At 33.6% G+C, this 26,753-nt stretch overlaps 1 protein-coding gene across 1 annotated transcript; it reads left to right on the plus strand.

Annotated features, from left to right (window-relative positions):
* The first annotated feature begins 7,337 nt into the window (after positions 1–7,337).
* LOC138331298 (uncharacterized) lies at positions 7,338–26,484 on the plus strand. The gene is made up of 3 exons (XM_069278822.1): positions 7,338–7,472; positions 17,278–21,674; positions 21,944–26,484. The coding sequence occupies exons 1-3, from the start codon at positions 7,461–7,463 to the stop codon at positions 24,294–24,296; spliced, it is 6,762 nt and encodes a 2,253-aa protein (XP_069134923.1). The 5' UTR covers positions 7,338–7,460; the 3' UTR covers positions 24,297–26,484.
* Positions 26,485–26,753: the final 269 nt, after the last annotated feature.

The following is a 26,753-nucleotide window of genomic DNA, read 5'->3' on the forward strand; positions in this document are numbered from 1 at the left end:
CAGTGAGAATGTGAGTGTAAATTAAGAAATTACATAACTTATTACAAACCATCGAACAAGTATTGATTCAGTTGTTAAACGACTGGCTTTATAACGTACATATATCAAATATTAAGCACGGCATAATTCAAACAAGGTTATGACACAAGGTAAATAATACATAAATTATTGATAAAAACGACATAAAAATATCAATGATAACAGTGAAATTACTGTTTACAAAGGATACAGAAATCCACGGCCGTAGGTGAAATAAATTGATCATATAATGTATACATTCCATGCATCAATGTTAATCAATTAAATTACATGTACAAACATGCTAATGAAAATTGAACTAGATATATGCTAGTATGCATATGATCTAAAATTATTGAACCACAATTAGACAACATAATATAATTTTAAAAAATGATGATACTGAATTTCTTGAGCTTAAATAACAAGATTTTAAGAAACAAAATAAAATAAAACATAAATATAGACAATACAAACTAGCTTAAATGGTAATAAATTCCAAATCTTTAATTCTAAAACTAAACCGCATATTTGCATAAAATGTGGTACGGTGGTTTAAAAATTGTAAAATCCTTTTTTCACTAGATCTGGTACATCTGATATGGACATTAGACTGCAGATGGAAAATATCGGAACAGATGATTTGCATGCTTGTACACCATTGCACCTTTCCTATATTGATGAAATTCAGCTATTGTCAGCCATTTTAACACTACAGATATCAGCCTGGCTGCCTGTTTTTGATATTTGTATATTATTTAAAATCATGTCTTTAATGCAACCAAGCAAAACTATTAAATAGTTTAAAAATTGAAGTAATACATCATCCTCATCATGTGTCTTTTAAAATAACTTTTAAAAAGGCCATTCATACACCAGTGAACAACAAAAAATAACAATCTATCTAAAAGTAAAGATAGCCTTAAATCATATTTACAGTGTAATTGCTTTGTTGTTCAACCTTACCGTGTGCTTTTCTGTGAATTTTAACATTATGTGAACATTCAGTACTGTCTTGAACACATGCAAGAGTGGAATACACACATATCGGAGCCACTTTGGATATGCAAAGGGAGATCACTGATAAAAGCTAAAAATACAGTGGGCCTAATATCGAACCCTGTGAAACTCTATGTATGATTGGCGCTCTGCATATTTTACTACTTCGTTTCAATAAAGATATACCATTTTTATAAAATAACGTGTAAATGTTATTGCAACTCCTTCCAGGCATCTAAAAACAGCGTTTATCGTAAAATGTGTAAAAGTATTTTTGTAAGTATTTTGACTACTCTCATTGTCTATAAGTCTTTCCTTTTTAATCATTCTTCAAATTGGTTTAACAAATCAAGCAAAAATGCTCACTTACTTCTCTTTTATCAATTTTAAATTGATATATTTATTCTTATTAAAACATTGTAAATTTGTGTTTTGACAGCCATTTTACTTAAAAGACATTGGCATGGGCTAAGCCTCAATGTTACAAACAAAAATCAACCCTCCAGCTACCCAAACTCAAACAAGTATTTACATGAAAGTATACCAAAGTTGTTCTATATAATTTGACATCTTGCATTTGACTTATTTGACTCAATCATAATTGGAAAAAAAGGAATTAATACAAAAGACACATTTTTTGGAAGAAATGATATGTGTCACATTTCTACATTAAACTATTGTTATAATAGGCCATCGTAAATATAATACCACCTTTATATTGTGATTAAGTGATCTATGGGCCATCGCCATAGCAAAGTCAGTCTAGATCTCACGACAAAAACACTCTATATTGCATTCATATTTTACAACAAGGAAAAGTATGTAAAACGGAAATTATTTGGATCGTAGAGGGAATAGTGTCTCTAGGAATAAATCATATCAGGGATTTACTAAATCTCTTGATTCGTGAAAATGTCAGTCAATCTCCATTTTCTGCAAAACTAGTAACTTCTCAAAAAAGTAGATAAAGAATGGAATTTTATAAAATGTTATCATGTTTGTTAAACAATAAATGAATAGTCTACCTTTAGTACAAATAGGCTCAGGACATTTAATGAAGGTTATTTTTTGAGTTAAAAGCATGGTGACATAAAAATGTTATTTTTTGTGATCATTGAATACGTGTATAAGGGAATATCATATAGAATTTATGATTCTGTTTTTATCGCATTCGCAAGCAAAATTCGCGTTTCTGTAGCCATCCCGAGTAATCATTAGTAATTTGCTACGACATAAATGTATACCAAATCGTTGCCAAAATAATAATACACTCTTAATGCATACAAACAGCAGTAATATTATATAAAATAACTAATAAGATATATAAATACAAATGCAACAAAAATGATTTGAACAAATAGATAGTCATATTTTTATCTTCCAACTGATTATATTAAGCATGTTAGTTTTCAGATTGGTTACAGGTAAAATGTTTTCGGACTTTGAATTATAAGAGAACTGTTTTGTGTCATATTTATTTTGTTTCATCGTTTATTTCAATTTCGTTGCAAAACGAACTAGCATTATAAAAGTAATGGTCTCCAGTACAGTATCTAAGGATTAACTGGGATAGGTGTTTTGTTTTGGAAATGTAACGCAAAAATCAGAGTTAAATATTAATAAACCACAAATTAGTTTATCATAAGAGCAAGAGTTTTGTATTATAGTTCCAAACACAACAAAGAAAAATATTGTTTTCGTGCAATTCATCTACTGCAGTCTGGAAAACACAGTGTCTTAAAGAATTCAAATCTTGATGGACGATGTTCTAACAAATCATTCGGCCATTTCATCATCATCGCTTGCCAAGAGTTTCAATGCGATACTCTCTTTTGGTAAGAAGAAAGGTATTGGATCGTAACTCATAGTTAGCGAAGATGTCATTTTATCAGCAACAGCCATTTAGAAGCAACATTATAAAAGGTGACGCCATTTTTTTGTTTGTTTGCTTGGTTTTTTTTTCATTTAAAATGTTTATGTGTTACAGTAGAATATTTAAAGATGCTCAACCGCTGATAAATGGTATTTTTTCTCAAACAAAAACAAGAGCAGGCGAATCAGTATTTTTCTTCAGTTACAAAAGTTATTCACTTTACACCATTATCATCATTGGAAAATTTGAGTTCTACTTTTACTTCAATATGAAAATATTAAAAATAATTAATTGCATCTCGAGGAAATCACGTGGCACTATGCCCTACAGAGTGAGGTGCTGATTGTGCGTGTACTAAAAGCAAAATGAATTATTTTATATGTATTTTTGTGTTAATTAGACACATATTTACGCAATTAAACATCAGTTATAGTTTAAATGATAATTGTCGTTTATACTCTGTTGTAGCCGTAAATACTTCAACATAGATAATAGTGTCGTGAATATAGTAGGCCTTGTACGAATACCCGTTATATCATTGGTATGGTCTTGCCACCATCAAGCAGTTGCTACTATCGCCAGGCTAGCAAAGCAAACCGTTCTTACTCAGCGCATTAATCAATTGCATAGCCCCGGGTGGTATTTGGCGAGATAGCCTACGTTGTACTTACATATATAATACTCATACCGGTTCGATTAATTTGATTAATGTGTTGTGCCAGTCCGTCGATACCACAGAAGAACTTAGACATCAGAACGTCTCAAAGAAAGTAACAGAAAATAATCCCACTCAGTCCGAAAAGTTATCATACAGAACACCTAAAATGAAATTCACAACCACCGCATTGTATTGGATGCAAGACAATTAGGCATCAAGCTATCACAGCGAAATTTACAAATGTAACAACTTAAGAATTAGTATTCAATTGATTGTTGACAATTTAATCTCTATTCAAAGAAATAAAAATCTAACAGCGATTTTTGAGGAATTCTGCATCAAAAACCACCACCTCCCCTTCCACCTCTAGATCTGTTCTTTTTTGTTTACAGGTATTTTTTATTCATGTATTTTTTATTCATATTATGTTTTAATTTCGCTATTAGTATTGGAGTAATGCGTTAATTGATCCCGATGTTTGTATAAGGGATTTTCTTTACTCAATTTTATATATGATAACAAACAAGGCTTTATAATAACTAAAGATTATTGACTGTATTTCCGTCATTTATTATAAGAATAAATGACATCATTCACTTCAAGAATATGGAGTTGTTGTTTTTCTCATTATACACACATAGCACATCCATGATCTTTACTGAAGCAGAGCTAAAAATCTAAATAAAAATATATTCAAAACATGGAGAAAACAAACAGATTAAAAATGGTACACGAATACAATTATAATGTATCGTTCCATATGAGATTTTAAACAAGAGTCAAAGAAGATTACGTTTTTGCTAGCCTTTGAGCAATATCTCCCAGAGTTCATTGCGGCATCTCATTCGTGAAATCATGGGGGTGGGGGTTAATATAGCCCGGGAGAGGGCTAATATAGGTATTGCTTGTTGCCCATTCCCAATTGTAATATTACAATAAAATATTCTGAAATGAAATCATAAGTGAACTCTGGGAGAGATATGCCTCGGAGAGCAAACACAAATCGATCTTCAAAGGTAGTTTCTTTGAAAGACTTGCAGAACGATTATTATTTGATTTTGTTTTGACTGGCTATGCGATATCTAAATAATTCGGCAACAGTAGTTTAAGATACAAAATAGATTTTACGTATCGTTAGTCGATGTGAGGTACATATGTAATTGACATTGATGACCTTGACCTTACCAATATAGGTCAACAGATTTGTCTATGATAAAGTGTGTACTGCAAGGAGATGTATTTTGTCTATCTCTCTTTTTAACCACAAAAGAGGAGGGATGGCATATGCGTTTTCGTAAATTTCATCATTAAATTATTTTCACACACAGAGTAAACGATTCATTAGTTTATTATCTTTTTGTGGTAAAATAAAATAAAAATGTCAAGTTTGAATCAAGCCCTTTGTGTCGCATGAGACGTGGTGGATACATACTTAATCTATGTTCATACATTATATTTTTATTGCAAATATTTTACAGTGAACGAATTTTGTTATATGAAATGCTTTTCAAAATTAACGTCAATAATTTTATTTATATTAGATATGATATAATAAAATTCCATTTAAATATCATTTGTCTTTATTCCCTTGAACAAAATTATAGATTTTAATATTCATTTTACGAAAGTGAAACGTAAACTTCTTGTAATTGAAATTCTTTAAAATTTCCTCTTTTGTAAGCGTATTCTTCAGTCATCCATTTGCATTGTATTAATTTATAAATTTGATGTTCGTCTTTATCTTAGAAAATTCTTCACATTGCTCGACTCTTTGCATCGCTTAGTTATTCATTTAAAAAAATCAATGTTCACGTTTTTCCTTCTTTCATTCAGATGTTTCTTTCTCTTTTTATGTTCTTTTACTTTTAGACGTTCTTAAAATTGTAGCAAAATAATGAAAAAGCAAGACATACAATAAAATATCCTTTGTTTCATTCCTTTCTTTCTTTTTCCTTTAGTTAATCATTTTTGTTTTAATCATTTATCTTTGCCGAGTCTTTTCGACTTTCCGTGTCAAGTACTAAAGTAAACATAGTATGATAAAATACTAATTAACCGTGTAATAAGTTATCTTGCAACACTTTTCTTATAAATGACATTCAAAACGAAAGCAAATTGCCAGTTATTTACTTCGCTAAAACAATATACATGTAGGTGGTTTTGAAATTAAAGCGCAATATTCAAAATGGAATATGCAAAAACAAGCTTAAATATTTTGCAATGTCAATAATAAAAATCCTTGATTAGATTTTATAAAGTTCTTTCTTTACCTTTTCAAATGTCTTTTTTTAATTTCTTATATGCCTTTTTACGCCACTGGCAATGGATTACATTATTCCTTAGCTCTACCATCATTAGCGTCTCAGAATGCATGCTATTAAATACCAGATATACTTCATTTTTAGAATATCGAATTACCTAAGTGACGTCACAACCGAGCTGATATTGCGCTTGTGAACTGTTTTACCCAAAACCTTGAGTTCTTCAAGGTGCCGTACTATGGCCATTGTTATTCTTATAATTAACGTGCACATTAGATAATCCCTTTTACATTCTTCAAAGAAACTTCATATCAGATATAAAAATTAAGAACCGTTGATTCGGTTTACATGGTGTTACACCGTCCTGGTATAATCTAAAATAATAACCTCGGGCTACCGTAATATAATCCCTGAAAAGACATACACAACAGTTTCTAATAGTTTTTTTTTTATCCGCATACCTCATATTCGTCTATAGAAGATGGTTCGTATAGCAATTTTCGTTTATGAATATATATATTTTTTTTAATTTGTACAATATATATGTCTTATATTTCTTAAAACTATTAATCAATCATTAGTCCTTTTTAGTTGTTTAGACTTAGTATTTATTTTGAATAATTAAATACGTGTTTATGTTTTCTAAGATTCTTAATTCTTTCGCCCATAATTTTGATATAGGCCTATCTATGTCGGTTTTTTTCTGGTCGTGGATATAACTTTGATTTCATGTAATAGATAAATAAATGCATCAAATTGAAAAAATATTTAAAGAAAAGATACTTTATAAACTTGCAGAAACGAACGCAAGCGGGTGTTTATTTCAACAAAGGAATTATAAATATACGTTGCTTAATTTAAGATTAACATACAATTAAATCAACTCTGCATTTATAGAAATCTATTCATGAATACGCATGAATGTGTTTACTGAATAAGGGTCGTCATAATATACATGCGAGCGTACATAGTTATGTAATATAGACAATCTATATAATCATATATTTATACATTTTTGTATAAACGTCATTATTTTTTTATTTTTTTTTTAATTCTAGATGTTTTCCAATTCACTTGACTAACTTGTAATTAATTTAATTAGTAGACTAGAATTAGCCTCCGAAAGACGCAATTAAAAGATACTTGTACATGTATATTACAGCCTGTGTATGTGTCTAAACTGGGAAAATTCAAAATCATAGCAAAATCAATACTCATGTTTGATAAAGCAGGACTTGTCTTCTTGACAGTCTAGTTGTCATATCTCATTAAACATGTTAGTTAATGTCGTTTTGCAACATGCCAATTAAGGAAATCGGGAAATCTTTATTAAAACTAAGTTGAAATGTCTTAATTTTGGTTAAATCGACATTACATCTGTAAAGCCTTGATGAACATGTTCATATAAATTAACGTATGTATGTAATATACCGTCAGTTAATCGGTACACAGTTTGGAAACGTGCGAGCAGCTCCGCTTTTGCAGAAAGTGTCCTCGTGACGTCACATCCGTTTATAATACACTCGACTGACAGACAGAAACCGACCGCCATTAGCGATATATTCCCTGAAAAGCCAGCTCGCGACACAGCGTGTAGCGGACGAAGAAAAAGTTTCAAGTCATGAAAGAATAACGAAGCAATTGCAAAATAATGGATGAAACGGTAAGAGTTTTTATTTTGATTTTTCCTGTTAAAAGTGTATATTTTCTTGTTGGTTTTGTGGTATCGGGTGCTCAAGCGATACCCTTGCATTTTAGATGAATAAGTTTGTTATCAACCAGCGGCGCGTTGTATGTGTGTGTGTGTATTTATGGTGTAGGTTCATGACTCGATCACACAGAGGCACTTTGCTTTTGTGTCAGATGTCATTTAACCGTGAGAATTTATCATTTAAGGTTCTTGTTTACATTTCTTGTTGATTTTATATTTGTTTCTCTTATTAAGGTAAATTTTGAGATCGTAAAAAATACAAAACATTGCCGCGTACATTGTCTAACACACATGTATACACGGCGTGTGTAGCGACTGCAGGTTCGTACGTTCTATACAGTTAATCAAAATTGATACAATGTTTACGTTTAGAAAAACTTATTATAAACGTTTAACTTCTAAATTACAACATTGTTCAAATATTTATAATATCATAATTTGACATAAATTAGTATGCTATTTTTAGATTTTATGTAAGGTGCTCTAATAGTTGTTACTGGTGGGGTATGCATCAATGTTATTTATCACACAGTGATATTTGATGACGGCAAGTCCACACATTAATTAAGCAATAAAAACATATTTGTTGAATAATTATTGTATTCGTTATATGTTAATTTGGTCCTGACTTGTTTAATTTATTTCGTTGGGTGTAACTAATTATATGTTTTAACCGAGTTGATTGTTTAACATCAATTGATATTAGGCAGTGGATATTTTTTGTGTACATGCACTTGTGCAATATCTTTTGAGAATGGAAACATATATATTTGTAATTTATTTATACAACGAAAATATATTTTCACTATTAATTATGTAATCATATATCTTCATAATGCATTGTTTTTATAACAGATAGTAGGCATATACTGTAAAAAAATGTTAAATGAAATCAAACATATATCTATATATCACGAATATTACCGTAGTTTTATACAATTAAAGAAAACTTTTTTTACAATTAAAGTATCATAATTACTATTAACTGATTAATGAAGTACTAGAGCTAGCTGAAGTGTTTCTTTGTGGGGGAAAAAATTGAATTGAGGATTCTCTCATTTCAGATTGAAATTAAAAAAAAAAAAAAACCACATATAATAATAAAAAAACAACAACCCAACTTTATGCAGAATATCAAATAATTAAAGCAACTTTGTTAACTGGCTAAAACATCCTGTTGATCGTGATCAGCTTGTGTTAATGTGTTGCGCACCATATTACCTTTAGCTCTCCAACTCTTGGTCACATGCGCAAAACCAATATGGGGCAGTTACAGGGACTGAATATGGTTGTTTCAAGATCCAAAAATGACATGGGTAAAATACAATTCATTGTTGATTAGTCCCATCTTCTCGTGATTATGACTTCACAAAAATCACATCAAATGATGACGTCATGTTACTGTAAGGTGAGACAAATTGATGGTAAATAGTACTTTACCCATGTTGTTTTGGGATCTCGAAAGCCCCGTATTAGTACAGGTTTGTGGTTCTTCTGTGAGTAATCAAGTTTTCGATACCCCACCACCTTAACTTCATGACATCCCCTTAAAAGTTCCAAACCCATGTGTGGCAGTTGTCAGTGCTGACCATCAACCTAATAAGTGCCCTATCCCTATCAATAAGCATCCCTTCCATTTATTGCCGAGGCTTCAATTTCACTGTCCTCCAATTTAAATGCAGGCTAAAATTATGCAAACCAATAGTTTCTTATTTGATTTCTTATGCAAATTGATTTGTGGCTTAATGTGTACAATAATTTTATGAAAGTGTCCTTTTATTTTTTTCAATTTTTTAAGTGCCCTGGGTGCTTATTAGAGGGATTAAATACAGTATTTTGAGTCAAGCGAGTTTTCTTGGTTGGTTGGCATGTGATATGGCAAAGATTTCTCAAAACACCTGTTTTGATAACTACCCTCTGTTATTGCGATGCAGTATATTTCAATAAAAAATTGTAAATTAACTCATCAGAAAAATGACATTTGCCTGTTAAGGAACTTGATACTAATGTAATTTGATTAATTCATGTAACACATGATACCTGATAACTAAGCATTCTTTCTTCAACTAAAAACTGTTAAAAACTGACAGTTTAGCACTTGGTCCAAAGATGCTTAAAATGCTTCTTTAACAATTTATACAAAAGCTCCATGCGGGGGTTCGAAATTAACATTCGCCAAATGGCCAAATTCGAGTTGATTTTTTATTTGGCGTGTGGAAAAATATTGTATTTGCAATTTTTGGCGAGCGCATGCATCAGTTGTTATTCTCAATACATATATATATAGACAGTCAGAGAATCAGACATGATGCTTTTATCATATTTAACTAGTTTTCATTTGCATAAAATGTCACATTCTGAAAATAAACTGTCATGCTACATTACAGTGACTCTAAAAATGTCCAACATTTATTGTTACCTACATACAATAAATATCATAAATGTCAACAAGTTTGATTGCTTTAAATTTTAATCTTAATTTTCAATTTTCAAATTAAAGCGGCAAGCAAATTACTGTTTTGGCGAGTTGAAATTTTATCAACTTGCCGAAAATGGATAGTGGCTTTAAAAATTAAATTCTATCCCTTCATGCCCTAGGATTAAAGGATATAGAATATTTTGAATATGAAATGCATGTAGCTTGTGATAATACAGTAATATTTTATTGAACTATTGTATCAGGGTTCATGTGTTGGTGGCTAAGGTTTAGAGTTTGGTAATTAATGGCTAGTATGTTAACTCACTCTCTCCTTGAAAACAAATTTAGACTCTTCTTACTCAAAGAATATAGAGCAGTCCATTATGACTTCAGGGATGAATGAGCTTATCAAGGAAGAAAACAATGAAATTTTGAGAATTTATAGAGGGAACTTTCTGATCTGAGTGTTGTTGTCCTTAACTGACATTAATTTAGCATTGGTAAATTAGGCCAAAAAAAGTCTGTTTAGGGTTACATAGGCAAAAAAAAAAGGGTCGCTAGGCCAGGATTTTTTTTAATGTCTTTCACTCTTAAAGTAATGGCTGGAAGGGGAGTCTAAGATTGAAATCCTGACTTTTAAAAATAAAAATCGTAGAAAAGAGGGGGAAAAAAATTAGAGTCGGAGGTAAAAAATTATGGTCGATTGGGTAACCCTAAACAGACTGAGACATAATAAAAAAAAAATTGGTCTTAGGATGAAAAGGTTTTATTGGACAATGACAAGTATGATTATTAGGAAGAGAACATAGAGAAGTTTTGAGAAATTTTTATTTGGAATTCTTTAAACAATTCTTTAAAATTTATACTATACGCACATTCTTCATTTTTAAATGTTACATACTTCAGAAACAGATAAAGAATGATAATTTTCATACATAAAATTGTTGAATTTTTAAATCTGAATGATGGCAAGTTCTGCTTTACTGAATTTCTAGGCTATGTCAATTTTGAAACTATGAAATGCCCCATAAAAGTATACTGTACCAGGCCTATATACGGTAGTGTAAAAGTCCTATGTATTAAAAATGTCCTACATAGTGTAAAAGGCCTATGTATAGACTGGTAAAAATTCTATATATAGAAGTGTAAAACTCCTACATATTTGAAATCCTACATATTATAAAAGTCCTACCTATTGTAAAAGTCATACATAGTGTAAAAGTCATACATATTGTAAAAGTAATACATATTGTAAAAGTCATACATATTGTAAAAGTCCTACGAATTGTAAAAGTCATACATATTGTAAAAGTCCTACATAGTGTAAAAGTCCTACATATTGTAAAAGTCCTACATAGTGTAAAAGTCCTACATATTGTAAAAGTCCTACATAGTGTTAAAGTCATACATAGTGTAAAAGTCCTGTATTTGGTAGTGTAAAAATCTTATGTATTGTAAAAGTCCTACATATGGTAAAAGTCTTACATATTGTAAAAGTCCTACGTCGTGTTAAAGTCATACATTGTTTAAAAGTTCTACATATGGTAGTGTAAAAGTCTGTATTTGGTAGTGTAAAAATCTTACATATTGTAAAAGTCCTACATATGGTAAAAGTCTTACATATTGTAAAAGTCCTATATATGGTAGTGTAAAAATCTTATGTATTGTAAAAGTCCTACATATTGTAAAAGTCCTACATATTGTATGCTTGTTCAGTGTCTTCAGGGGCATGTTTTAATGAGATAACACTGTGAAGAGGACAAGAGTCCCATTATAATAAGGAGACACAACACAAATATACCACAGCCTCCCAAAACACACTATCACAAGGGAACACGACACAAATATACCGCAGCCTCCCAAAACATACAGATATTCACATACCACAACAAATTGTACAAATGGGAGGCCATCCTTAAATGGCTCTGACAGTTGATAGAGCTATACAATTATAAACAAAACCAAATCCTTCATCATTTCTTGGTTGCGAGTTGGAATCATCGAGCCATACAATAAATGAAAAGAAAGAAAAGGAAAAAAAACCCCAGATATTTAAAAAAAATATAATACAGAGATCTATACAAAAAAACAGACAGTTGATTGAGTAAGAATCCAGTTTAATTAACTGTTCAACCCTTTATGAGCAATGAATAATAACCAGAGGTTCTGACTAAATACATATATCTGGGTGAGATAGACAGTTGTCAGAGTGGCAGATTGTACAAGTATGGATATTTTTTACTTATTGCCAGCTTATCTTTCAAATGAAATTAGTCATATTCATTCTGTCTCTTTAGTTCAAATTCAATTTTTCTTGTTTTATCACTTTTGTATTACTAGTCAGTGATTAAGAGGTCCATATTACCACAAGCCTCCACCTCTTGGTTGTGAGTTCCAATCGCATATGGGGTGCAGTTGCCATGTACTTACCACTGGTCTGTTGTTTTCTCCGGACACTCTGGTTTTCCTCCGATCTTAAACAGTTCTTGTTAATTTTGAAGTTTATTGTGTATATATTTTGCAAAAAGCATTTAGTTTGATATATGCTTAAAAATATTGATGAAGTATATATATATATATATTTCTTGAACTCCTTCACCCCTAAGGACACATTTAGGCTCTTCCATTAATCAAAGATTAGACCAGTCCATTATGTGTTATGGGTAAATGATTTAAAGGTATATATTATCATAACGCCCTGATTTAGAAAAGACAATGTGTTTGATGCCATGTTTGTTGAGTTAACTTGTAGTGATGGCAAACATGTACACTTCTGTTATTGGTTGACATCAGAAAACTTGTGCTTTTTGAGGTCTCAATTTGTCACCTTTAAACTGATGCTTTTGCATAAGAAGATATTGACACCAAAATTATCTCTTCTTTTGAGGTTTATCATTGGCTTGATTAATTAAGAAAAATATAACATTAGCAATAATAAAATTTTAACTACTACATTTATCTCAGATGAAATAAATTCAAATGCGACACAGCAAATAACTTCTCCATCAATTGATTTTTGTTTGAAAGTGCTTGATATTCACTTTGGGTCCAGTAAGATTTCTAATTTATCGAAAATAAAAATACATAAAGAGAGATAAGAAACAGTATTTCAAAATTATTTGGACTGAAATGGAATATCTCAACTTTTGAGTCAGTTTGGACTTAATATGGTGGATTTGATTTTAAAGCTGTATAAGCGTACACACATATTGTTTGATTTCATAGTGATGATTTAAGTTAGAAAGTGGTGTTGTCAAGCACTTCAGTAGGGGAACTTGGAGTGGGGGGGGGGGGGGTCTATAGCAATGGTAATATTTCATGTTAACAAATATTAAAAAAATTCAAATAATGGATTGTATTGTCAGTAGGTGATGATATTTCAGTTTGCAACACTTTTGAGTTCTAATTTTAATTGTCATCATTGGTATATACGACTGTGCTGTAATATGCAATTTTGAATGGCACTCGATCGTTATCATTTGGTGGATATTTGTTTTTAACATGCTAAAATGATAAACTATAGCAAGTACACAAAAATCACTGGTAGCCATGTTTGTTCACCCGGGACTGACCGACAATGTACCAGTATCGTATCCCTACACCTTCCTACACCGACCTCATCACTGTAAATTGCAGTTCATAGTATATATTTATAGTGTTGACCAATGGTCGATGGATTATGATTTTCTTAAAGACTATTATATTATGAAAGGTAATAACAGATAATTAAATGAGATATAACTTGTGCTTATTTCATATTGTTCTGAACCTTAATTATGTAATATATATATGTGCAAAATCACATTTCAAAATACTTATGACATGTTTGATACACAATAATAATAATCAAATTTGAAATAAAGAAGAAACCAATAGTTCAATTTATGCTATTGGTTCATCTTTCTAAAACTTTCAGGGAAATTACAAGGTAAATCAAATATATGGTTATATGGGAGAGTTTTCTGTAAATGTTTTCTGATTATAAAATTGATAATTAGTAGATAGTCCTTAACCAATTATTGGATGTGATTTCATAACCGATTCCCAACAATATATATTTGCAATTTGGGTCTAAACCAACAATATATATACTATAGACCACTGCGAAACTAATGTAAATATAACGTGACACTCAAGTATCGGGTATAGTTATTCAAGATATACCTATCTGAGGTTAAGGTGATAGAGAAAAGCCAGAGCACCTACAGGAAAAATAACCAACCTTTGGTCAGTATCTTATATATATAAAACAGGCCGTCATAGGTTTTAAACTAGATAGGAAACAATTTTGGTCATTAAATTTCAACACAAGAGTCATGTAAATTCCCTCATACAGTAGTAAGTACAAAGATCTAGATCAGTCAATGATGGATACAGATAGAAGTTCACAAAGTTAAAATTGTGTTGAGTTCTGTGTTACACTTGACAGATCTTTATTGCAAAATTAAGTACTACCACTAGTATCAGAAATTGTATAGATTGAAAGATGGTTAAAACCAGAATAAATTTCTATGCACTACACATTGAAATGCTGGATGAAGTTGATAAACATTCTATTCAAAAATTTTAAATTGACCATATATATAATCATACAGTTGTGTGAAAGCACAACTTAATATGATGTGCACATGCTGTTTTTGGTACATTGTATAGTCACACAGCTGTATAAAATACATATATTCGACCCAATAAGTGCCCAAGGTGCATAAAAAAATATGAAGCAAATAAGGGGGCTAACCTTTCATAATTTTATTCTACAAAATAAGCCATCAATCATTTTGCAAAAGAAATCAGTAAGGAAACCAACAAAGTTTCATATGAAGTCTACAATTGATTCGATGTTGGTGAAATTGAAGCCTAAAAATGATGAGGGGAATTTATAGGGATTGGGGCGCTTATTAGGTGGAATACGATATTTTGGTTTGCCTGTTGTCAGTATCATGTGACCTGGTGTGGTGTGTTGTTCACTTGTTTGATGTCCATAGTGGCTTCAGCGAGATAGAACTATAAGAAGGACAAGAGTTCCACTATTACAATATGCCACAACACAAATATAACACAGCCTCCCAAATCATAGACATTCACATGTATACGCAAGGCATTGTATAAGAAAAACACTGCCTTAGTTAAGTCAATGACTCATGGCTGTTAATAATAGGACTTAAACTCTTTCACCCCTATGTAACTTTAGTAGACTCTACCATCCACTGATCTGGATAGGTCCATTTTGGATTACAGTGGTGAAAGGGTTAAAGCTTGTAAGCCAAACCAAACTAAAATGAATTAATCTGCAATTTATTTTAAAAATACAGCTATTTATTGGTTTAAGTGTTGATGTTCAGTGTAAATGGGAGTATAACTTTGGAATTACAAATAAATTTGTGTGTATATATAGTCAACAAGATTTTAGTTACTTATTAAAGGCCCATTACCTTTACGGAGCAAAATATAAAGGTTTCTTAAAAAGCATTAATAACATTAGAAAATGCATACCAATGACCTAAAACAAGGTTACGACACCAAACATATGCAAGATTTCCAGCGTAATATATGAAAACAGTTGAGAATCAATTGCGGTTTTGTCGTCCAGCGCAGTGATAGTCAACTACCGCGTGGTAGTTAGGAAGGCGGCGGGAAACATAATACGACCCGCTTTATGAAAATAAACATTTTATTTATTCTAATCAAATCGTTCAGAAGGTGATGATAAATGTAGTACTAACTGTAAGTTGATAATTTTTGCGACTCTACAAAATTATCGATCTTGTTTTACATTCCCATTTTAAAAATTAAAAGCCTATTCGGAAAGGTAGTGGGCCTTTAAGTGACATTAATTTTGAGTTAATATCTTCTCGTGTAAATATTACCGGGGGGTATATGCATTGGCCTGGCAATGTGTTAAGATGCGCGTAGACTAGTCAAATTCATTCACATTTATTTGATAACACTATTCCTTTCTTTGGTGGATATTACATAGGCTACAGCAGATGACTTTCAGTTTCTTTCAGTAACTGTTTAACTTTTTTTGGATGACAAGGCATTTTCTATGTTTGGCCAATTTAACATTATGATTATTTTCATGATTTACTTATAAAAAATAGTTTTGCAAAGATCAATTTTCTTAGAATTAATATTTTATAAAAATACCTTTCTATGTAATATTGGGAATTGCTGATTCACAGAGAATTTGCTTTGATCACAAAATTTGAGAAAATAAATCACACACGAAAGAAAGTTTCCTATTACATGTACCGATATTGTATTTTCATTCACCGGAGTCTGTCATACCGGAAAAAATGGTAAGAATAATGTAAAGTCCTTAAAGACATTCTTGTTCAAGGATAGTACTAACACTTAATCATTATTAACACAATTTGATTTGATTGTCTGACAGAATACTGCAAAAATCTTTATTTTGATGTATGCAATAGTTATATATTCAACAATCTGTAAACAAATTTTCTTTTGCGTGATTGATTATAGCCAATTTCACGATGCAAAAGCTTATCTCTGTAAATGTATATATAATACCTCACATATATTTATGATATCTTATAAATATTTTGTCCACACTGTTGGAATTACTTATTTGCCCCATATACACCTTACATAAAGTAATACTAATAGACAATTCCATTTAATTTTAAATCTGCGAAAGTTAATCTTCACTTTATTTGTTTTGACATCTAAATCATGAAATATAGAAGCAGCGAAAAAGGTTTGCTTACAGTATTTGTGAATACATGATTAAGAACTCTTACTGAAAATCTTGAATGTACAATTTTACATGTATTCAGAAAACACTTGAATTTGTGTTTGAGCTCTGTCTTTAGAAATTACATGAAGGTTTGTATCTCATATCAAGAAGAATTTACATGAGTTAGGCTGACATTTTAAAAGCAAATGGAAAAAAAAGATTGTGAATACTGACCCAATACCAGAAGTGCTTGCTTATGGTAAAAGAGAATAGAAAATTTAGATACTATGTCTGCACAGAAAATGACAAAGTACAGTGCAAACAAGTTGTAAACAAAACACAATTTTCAACAGTTGAGAGCAATTTAGAATCAATGCCTTGATAACCCATACATTATGTAAGAAATAAAACTGGATAGGAAATAATTAGCTTAGACTTTAGGGTTAATCATGCTAAATATTCAAACATAGATGTCTTTTATGAGAATATTGTCTTTAATTTACACAGATTTGTTGATGTGTAGGTATTTAATTAACACTTGTAAAAAAAGAATTGATATGAACCTCCTATAGATATACATTTTAGTTGAGATTTAGCACCCTGCTAGACATTGTTTCTCATTAATTTGGTTTTATTTTCAGGCTGTTCCGAAGATTCCGGCAAAGCTTATAACCAGAAGCAAGGCAAAGTCATCTACTGGATATAGGCAGATTGTCAATTTCCTTGACAATCTTAGTCGTGATGAGACCGGAGCACCAGTGAAATGGAAGTTCAACAAGTCTGGGGTGAATTTAGCTAGAGGCATAGGAAAGAAAATAGCCGATGCAGGAAAGCAAGGAACTGCCCTGAAATATGACGCAAGGACAGCAATTGTGAAGGCTGTTTTGAGGAAGAAGTACTCCTCAAGCAAGCCTGTATCTCAATGCCCGTCTACTAAAAGCAAAAACCAGGGAGACAGCGACGACTCCAATCTTGTTAGTAATGGGGACTTGTCATCAGAAGCCAAATTGGAAAACAAAAGTGTGGAAAAACCCACATTAAAGAGAAAGATTGAAACCTCAATTCCTGTTGGAGATACCGAGACATTATCTCAACCTGTTCAACGCAAAAGAGGACGACCACCAAAGAAAAAACCTGAAAGTGAATCCCGTCCTTGTGCTTCTGATGCAGTACAAGATCAGAAAGCAACAGAAAGTGTGAATAAAGTGCAGTCTTGGACAAATCTCAACCAAAAAGTATTCAAAAAATCGCTCATTGGAAAGTTCCTGAAAAAAAATGTTGAAAATGTGTCTTGTGAGGATTCAGCCGACTCTGATAGCAGAGTAGACTCTGAAGTTGAAACAGAGAGTGTTGCTTCTAGCGTTAGTTCCGTGTCGACAAAGAAGAAAATGAAACATTTAAGTAGAACTGGTATTATGTTAGGACCTTCAAAAATGTTGAGGAGTCAGGATAGCATCATGACAAGAAAGAGTAGAGGACTGAAATCAAGTGTAGTTCAAGCAAACCGAAAGCCAAGGAAGAGAACATTAAGTGGAGAGTTTGAGCTGTTGGACGAGATACTGCTCAGGAAAAAGCTCCGTCAGGATGAAGACCATCAGTCTGATATAGAGAGTGACTTTTCAGAAGGAATTCAAAAGAGCTTATCAAAATTGGACGACTCCGATGAGGAGTGTAACAGTGTTTCTAGTTGCACAAAAGTCATTTCGGATGTGTCCAAGAAACAAGTTAGTAAGAAAGTCCTACTGACTGATGATGAAAGCGCTTTGGGTGTCAAGAATAAAACCTCATCAGACATTTTAAATGTATCATTACCATGTGATGGAACTGTTCCAGAGCAACCACGGAAACGTGGTAGGCCAAAAACTAAGTCACTGCCTTCTGCCTCTGATCAGATCAAACAAAGAGTGAAACCAAAATTACTTGGCCCGAAATGTGTTCAAGAACGTGCTCGAAATATGCTTCTGAAGAAGAATAATGTCGCGGTTCCAAGAACAGAACTTCAAATCATAGGTCCAGGAGGCTTAGTTTTCATACGGAAAAATGTTGAACAACCAAAGAAAAATGTGTGTAACACCGATTCCCTACCTAAACATGAGAATGATTTAAAACCAGACATTCTGTTGAATGAGGAAGTAAGCTCTACTACTGAAAAGTTTGTATGTGACAAAGCCGTTCATCCTTCAATAAAACCAGAAATAACTTTCAGCACAGACGTTAAGCTTGATGAGGAGAAAAATGTGTGTCCCTTGAATGATATCAAGGAAAATGTAGTTCCTTCAAAGACAGAATCATTCGAAAATGAGGATAAATTTGACATTTCAAAATTGGAGAACCTCAGTGACACTCAATCTGTATTAAACTCTGTAGTGAAAGATAATGACTTAGACAAGTTATTCCAGGAAAACATCACAAACGAGGTATCAGAGGCTAAAAGCAGTCTTTCTGACAGTGAGTCCGAGAAACCTCAGTTAGTAAAAGCTATGGAAGGAAATGACAAAGAAGTTAGCTTGTCACAATCGCATTCCAAAGAACTTGAATCAGTATCTAGTGATAGTGCTGCCTCTGGTCAAGAACAAGACATTAGTTCTTCTGATACACTGGGCATAATTCAAAACACAGTCATAAATAGTAGCTCTGACGACCAACAAAAGGACCAAGAAATCAATCAAACAGACAAATCAGTTGGAATAGATGACACTTCCCATCCGATATCATTAACAAGCGACTTTGAGGGTAATTCCAGTATAAACGACGCTGAAAATGAAAGTGCTACGGTTGCATTAAGTAACTCTGAAGTAGTTGCGATAGAACAGTGTGACTCTCTCAAGGATTCCAAGGATATTCAAGATATGGTTGATCCCATCGATGTGCAAAAATCGACAACTCCGGAAACAAGTTGTAATGAGGCCTCAAACTCAAACTTGGATGTCTCATTAGAAAGTAATGAAGTTGATATGTACAACTCTGGACAACATTATACCGAATACGCTAACAAGAAAAAGGATGAAAGCGAAGGTAAGAGTGGAAAGTCGAGTCCATTATCAGATGAAGAACGACCTGACACCAAAGTAGAAAATGAAAAGAAACTAAACGTCAAACGAGAATTCCAGTTAAGGCAAAAAGCATCACGATCACCGCTCGAGATAATAGCCATGCGTCAGAGTCAGGAAGAAAGACAGTACATATTAGAGCAAACCCAAAAGGCACTGAGACGCGAAGAAAAGCAGAAGAAAATGAGAGAAAAAATAAAGAAGATTGAAAGTGAAAACTTGGAGAAAAAAGAGGAGAGGAAAAAGGAAGAGAAAATCAAAATTTCTGACAATATAACAGAAGACAAGAATAGTGAAGTAGACTTGAATCAGGTGAAAGTGCCTGAATGTAGTTTAGAAGAGGAACAAATTGATAGCGAGAGTGGACAGAAGAAAACATCAGAACCTCCAGACTGTAAACCGTGCTCTGTTGTACTTATAGACTTTGTGAAATATTTGAAAATGACCAATAGTTCATATAGCGTTGAGTCAGGATCTGTAATGGAAGAATGGGAAACCATTGAGGACACCGAAACAACTGTTTCAGAGGGAAGCGTGGATAGCGCCATTCAGGAAGAAACCCAGGAAACAGAAGCTGAGTTAACGCCAAAAATGCATGAAGAAGTTCCGAACGAACTTCAGGATGGAACATTAAAGAGTTGTGATGAACTGAAAAGTAATAATAAAGTTGATGAGAATAAACCAATGAAGAAAAAGAGGAAACCGTCAGCGAGAAAACAGGCGCGACACGTGACGTACAGTGCTCAGTTGACAGCAGAAATTGTATCCAATCCTTTTTTCACAGGAGACGAAACACAGACTGTTCCACCGCTTCGCCTGAAAATCAAACAAAATATAATAGCCAAGCCAAAACCACGGTCAAAGAAAGGCATGAAGTTCACTGTGAAAAAGCGACGCACAGCCAGGAAAGGTATGCGATCTGAAAAGGGATATCCTAACCCGGCATTATTTCTTGACGGAAGGGATACTACTACAGAGAGTGCACCTGGTAGTTTTGAGAAAAGCTTCGTTGATTTTTATCAGAATAACAGCAATGATCATAAAGTGAAAACACACAAAAAACAACGGCACAATAAAACCCAGTTCTCATTTGAAACCATTAACGACGAGGAAACTGCGTTGGCAAAACAAACTGATTCAGCCAGTCCTGATGTAGATGACGCTAAAGTTTTCCAGTGTACGCACGATTCCTGTGGTTTTGTGTCAGAGACAAAGCGCGTTATGGAGTCTCATGTCTATGTACATTTGAAAAATATTCCCTTCAGATGTGTGCATTGTAATCAAGTGTTCCAATCGCGTTCACTCACATTTCTTCACATGAGGAGGATGCATCCAGATCTTGACGCAAGGATGGAAGCTGCAGAAAAAGTCGACGAAGACCTTTATTATAATGAAATAAAAAAGTCATCGTTGAACTCATTGCAATCAACTACTCGGACTTCACCAAAGACTGCTTCAGGAACCACTGGATGTTATTGCTGTAGCCACTGTGATTTCTCTGCTCCAAGTCAACAGGACATTTTAAATCATATTCATTCATTCCATAGTAATGACATTCAATATACTTGTACATTGTGCAATATGCCGATATCGGGTTCTAAAGATGACATACCAAACCACTTTGCAAAACACCATCCGAATCAGCCGGTGACTTACAAATGCTTACCGGAATTCTATGATGTTACAAAAAACCAACAGAATGCCGAAAATGTTGACAAAGGAAACATCTTTGATAGAATGAACGACTTATTCACTACTGATCAACCAGACCCACATGGTCGGTCGCATATTCAGAAAACTAGTGCCGAAGCGGACAGTACAACTGCCGAAATGGAGGAGTCTTCACGAAAGGAAGAAGTGGTGGACGGTATTGAAGAATTAGGCAAAACCTACCAGTCAACTATGGTTCAGCCTGCAAACCAGAACAACACCATTCAAGGAATCCCAATCGTGTATGCCGCCATGCAGACTATTTCCGGACCTTCAAGGTATAACATTACTTAAATTCTAGTTTAATTTAATTGTTGAAAATTTTTCTTTATAGAATATCTAGGTTATCTCCTGCACATTTAAGGTAATATATTATCATTTAATGTAATTGTCTTGAAAATATATCCATTGAGTATCAACTTTATGTCCAGCTCACTATTAACACTTCTTTTGATAACAACACACGTCGATGCTTACCTTTGAGTTTGTTAATTTCCTCTCTTTCATTAAAAATGAAGTGGTAGTTATATCATTCTGTTCATTTCAGCGTACCGCTCGTGGCCACTGGGTTGGGTATCCAGCAACCTGTTATTTTCCAACAGGAACCTCCGCCTGCTCTTCCTGTGGAAAACAACGACATGGGATTAAAGATTGTAGATGTAGTGAGTTTGTCTGACCTGGCAAACACGTGGAACCAGACATCGGAACAAGGCCAAGAGAAACCTCAAAATGCACCAGTTTTCCAGAACACTGTTGCTGTTGCAAATAATACAACAGGGAAGGAAGTTGATCAGCCGAACTTGCCAAACAATCAAACACATGCGAATCCTCAACATGCTTTGCTCCAGATGCAGTACGAGCAACGTAAAAAACAGCATCAACTGCAGCAAAAACAGCAGCAACAGCAAATCATGAAAGGTAATGAAAAGTATGACTATTTTGGGACTACATACAAGTGTGAAAAGTGCAATGTTCATGCTCCGGTTCTGTCAGCTATGGTTGAGCATTTACGCATAACTCACAAAGACATTCAGAGATTGTTCCTGTGCCCATATTGTAGACAGTATGAAGGTTCGAACGAACCTGAAATCCACCGTCACATCAAGCAGTTTCATCAGACACCTGATCAGAAAAGTCCACCTGTAGCGCTTTCTAGTGCTGCAAAAAAACATTTGAGGACGATTCAGGTGCCTTGTGATTCTGATGCTAAGAAGGTCGGGGATAAGTATGTTGTGGAAAAGGATATATACAAGTGTTTAAAATGCCAAAAACACATGCCGTCTTTGAACTATATATATGATCATCTTGAAAGGACACATCATGAAGTATTTGTATATGTTTGTCCTTATTGTAAAGTTTTCAAAGCCAAGAAGGAGACTGACGTGTTCAATCACATCAAGAATGTACACAAGAAATGCACAGAAGATATAATGCTTTCCCTTGCTATAGAGGAGAATTTATTTACCAGAGTGCAGTCATTGGTTAAAGAAAAACCAAATCGTCCTACGCATGCACAAAAGTCCCAACAAGCAGCCAAGAATTCTCAGAAAGGAGGTCATGATGAAGATGAAGTGATTGTGGTGGGCGAGAGCCACAAACATAGTGGAATGAATATGGTTTCCCCGCCAAAACCGATGCAACCAACCATACCAACGGCACAGCAATCACGTATGAGAATGCCAATGCAAAGTGGACATCCACCACCAGCAGCACATTTTCAACAAAGTAAATCTTCTCTGAGAAAATCAACTCCACATCATATTCCTCCCCAGTCACAAAACATAGAAAAGGAAGCGTTTGATCATCAGAATTATCAGCAATTCAACATTCCACGCAACAGACAAGGGGCAGCACCTCTAAGGATGGCTCAAACGTCAACTGTACCTCCTCCTTTGATGAGAGCTCCGCCTCCTTTACTTCGTTTTTCTTCCGACGGAAACGCAATACGTCTGCAAAATTCGGGAAATGCAATGAATGTGTATGCTAGTCAATCGTCTACTAACGCTCCTGGTAATCCACCCTATTCGCTAGCTAATCAAAGAGAAAGAGTTATGTCTAATCAACTTGGTCAGCATTATTCTACATCTAACCCTGTATCACAAGACCGACATGTTGTGGCAAGTTCAGCAAGTCAAATACCATCTGGAAGGCATGTTCTTCGTGTCCCCTCAGTGCCAACACATTTACATCAGCAGACACGTCCAGATGGTAAAATGAGAATGTCTCCCTACCAAGACTTCAACCAAAACCCTATTCCTATGTCTGCGGCAAACAGGAAAGGCGACGGTTATGCTCCCTTAGACTTGAGTAAATCCCCTGCTCCACAAGCCAAAGGCGGGAATGAGGAAGGGGACGATCTCCCACCAGATGCATTCCAAATTTTCAATCTTCGTCCTGCTGCTCAACAGGTTCGCCAAGCAGCTGCTCAACAGGTTCGCCAACCAATGGTGCCGCAGCAGATGCCCCGTATGCCAGTTCGGAACATGACATCACCCGCATATCAGGCAAGATTCCGACACCAGATGCAAATGCAACAGCAGATGAATAGAATGCCGCATATGGTTAGATCTGCGAGGCATCGCCAGCCTAGCATGACTCGACCTCCTTATACCCGAACTCCGCGACATCCAATGAGTGTACAAAGACAATATACACCACGTGGTGTCATGAATCAGGCCGTGCCAAATACTATGCCACAAAAGGATGTGGCCACCACAGTCCAGTCCCAGCCTGATTCAATGTTGAAGGACACACGTGACATCGGAGGGATTGGGCAGATGAGGGTTTTCAAATGTCCGTACTGTCCTGATGTTGTGCCTCTGGGTATGGGAGAGGTTGCTCCACATATCGAAAAAGTACACCCAGGCCATTCCATCGTCTTTATGAAAATAGATAAATAAGTATGTAAGAAGGAACTGAACACAAGTGAAAAAAGACCAGGCATAGTATGTTAGGTAAAAATGTTTGATTGCAATATTTTCATTGAATGCAAATAGCCATCAGTATTTAATAGATGTCGTTTTCCCGTAGGATTCGTTTTGAAATAGATCTGGTAGATTTCCGTGAAACATGGTTTACATTGATTTGAGTGTGAGAGAGTTTCACAAGCTTTTTGTTTACTCTTTATTTTGGGTATGCTTCAAAAGTGGTTTTAGTGTGATGTTTTTGAAACGAGTTTTTATAATGCTATCGATTTTATGCATGTTATGTGTATATATATATTTTACAGATTGAGTGGTCACTGATGGGCTTTGTACAGAGTACGAGAAGTATGTGTAACCTTTATAAATGAGAAATAATATGAAAGAATCATTGTGAGTGTAATTAATTTTGTGAGAACATATATACATTCTTCAAGATTGTGTTTCCAATTGATAAATATGCATGACAGTGAATAATGTACATAAAATATTTACCGATGGCTATGTTTTACAGTATCATTTTTGATAGTGTAAGCTCAATTGTTTGAAAACAAAGTGAGTTGGACTCATACACTGTCCATAGTGTTATTGCTATGGTAACTTGTTAAAGTTTTAAGGGGGAGGGGTTGTATTCCATAGAATGATGAGACGACATATCTTAGAAGGTAGTTTTCGCTTTACGTGCACTTCATAAAGTACTGCATAGTTGCTAATATTTGCTTGGGTTTTAATTTCACTAAATTCGTGGATCCATTCGAAGTGGGGAAATTTATTAAAATCGTGGTTTAACATATACTCTGTCAGCGGATGATGCTTTGAAATGATACATAGATAATTTGCAAAAATACCCCCCCCCCCCACACGAAGTTGCATATAGTAAATCGCAACATTTAACAACTGTACAGTACTTGTAAAGACCTTGTCACACTCTAGTCGTTTTACTGAGTGAATGCTGACGAATGAAAATATGCTGGCGTACATCAGCTGCATTCCAAGAATTAATTTTTAGATGTGTGATAATGTATGTAATACGTCTATGATGAAAACTTTAAAAATGTTAAGTCAAGTTATTGAACTTCTAGACTCCTTAACCAACATGTTCCTGTAGCATTAACATTACTCTTTAAAAACTCCTTTCAAAAGAGGATACTTTGCTAGTATTTGTATAGAAATATACATTTCATGTTAGTTAAGTTCTTTATAAGTTTTTTTCAGTTCGTTCAGTTCTGTATGAGAATTCCTTAAATCATACTCACAATATTCAAGTTTTTAATTTGAAATGACTTACAAATGATACATAGTAATTGTTTCCTCATAGATTGGAAATTTTGCCACTGTAGAGACTCAAAACGAAGCTCGGAGAAGCGATATATTTTCATAGATATGTTTTGCATGTTAGTTTCTTACCAGTCCAACATCATTGGAAAGCCAAAAAATGCTTGTAGAGATATATAGTGATATTAACAATAATGGTATAATATTTAAAGTGATTGCTAGGTTCATGTTTATAACGGGAAGCTCTTATCTTTCACACTATTATGATAAATCATTATGGACGGCTTGCCAAAGCATTAAAGCCGCCATCCTCAGTATTTATTGTGACTTTAATTCAAGTTGCACTGCCGAATTTTCAGTATAGTTTATATAATTGTCATGTTTTATAGGATAGTGAAAGTGTAATTTGAAAGCTACTCGTTAGTTAACTAGCTGTTGTGTAGTGTTAATACACCTTGTTAAGAGTTCTATTTTTGTAAGAATAGACGTAAACGTTTAAAACGTTACATATCGCCGATAATCACCGTTTTGTTATGTAAAGTAGTGGAGGACACAAAATCTTCCTATTGTAAAATGTGTAGGATAACAAAAGACTTTGTTTTGTTGAGTTACATGTCTGAAGCTGTGAAAGGTTGTGTATTTATTAGAGTGAATAATGATGAAAATGTGTGAATTAAAACAATTCCAGTGCTAGATATATCACACGAAGGGTTTTGATATGTTTGAATATTTTAATGTGTTATTTAACGTTGTCGAAGCACAGTAGCGAACGTGAACAAAAGTTAGCATCAACGATAAAGGAAATATTGTTTATGCGTGAGAGATAACGGTGTGATGCTCCTTGTACAAAAAAGGTTTTTGAAGAAATGTCAATAAAGATGATTTGTATAGATATATGTGTTGTTTAATCATGTTAATTATGAACTAATTACTTGTTAGAAGTTTGGAATACTACATTTGCCATTTGCGAAAGACCTTTTCTAATCATCTTCTTTCTGTCGTCTATCATATATCCCCAAGCAATTGTTATTTCATATATATGTTTTATTGGATTTAAGTTTTCTTTTTCTTTTAAAGATTTTCTTTTCATAAGAGATTTAATGAAAGGAGTCTTTATTTTTTTGTGAACCTTGGCGAAAAATAGAATTTCGAGATGAATTT

Source organism: Argopecten irradians, chromosome 9 (genome assembly GCF_041381155.1).
Source record: "Argopecten irradians isolate NY chromosome 9, Ai_NY, whole genome shotgun sequence".
Classification (NCBI taxonomy): domain Eukaryota; kingdom Metazoa; phylum Mollusca; class Bivalvia; order Pectinida; family Pectinidae; genus Argopecten; species Argopecten irradians.

Excerpts from the sequence above, each read along its gene's own strand:
- LOC138331298 (XM_069278822.1), top strand. Across the intron at positions 21,675-21,943 it reads ACTATTTCCGGACCTTCAAG|CGTACCGCTCGTGGCCACTG; the intron begins GTATAACATTAC and ends TGTTCATTTCAG.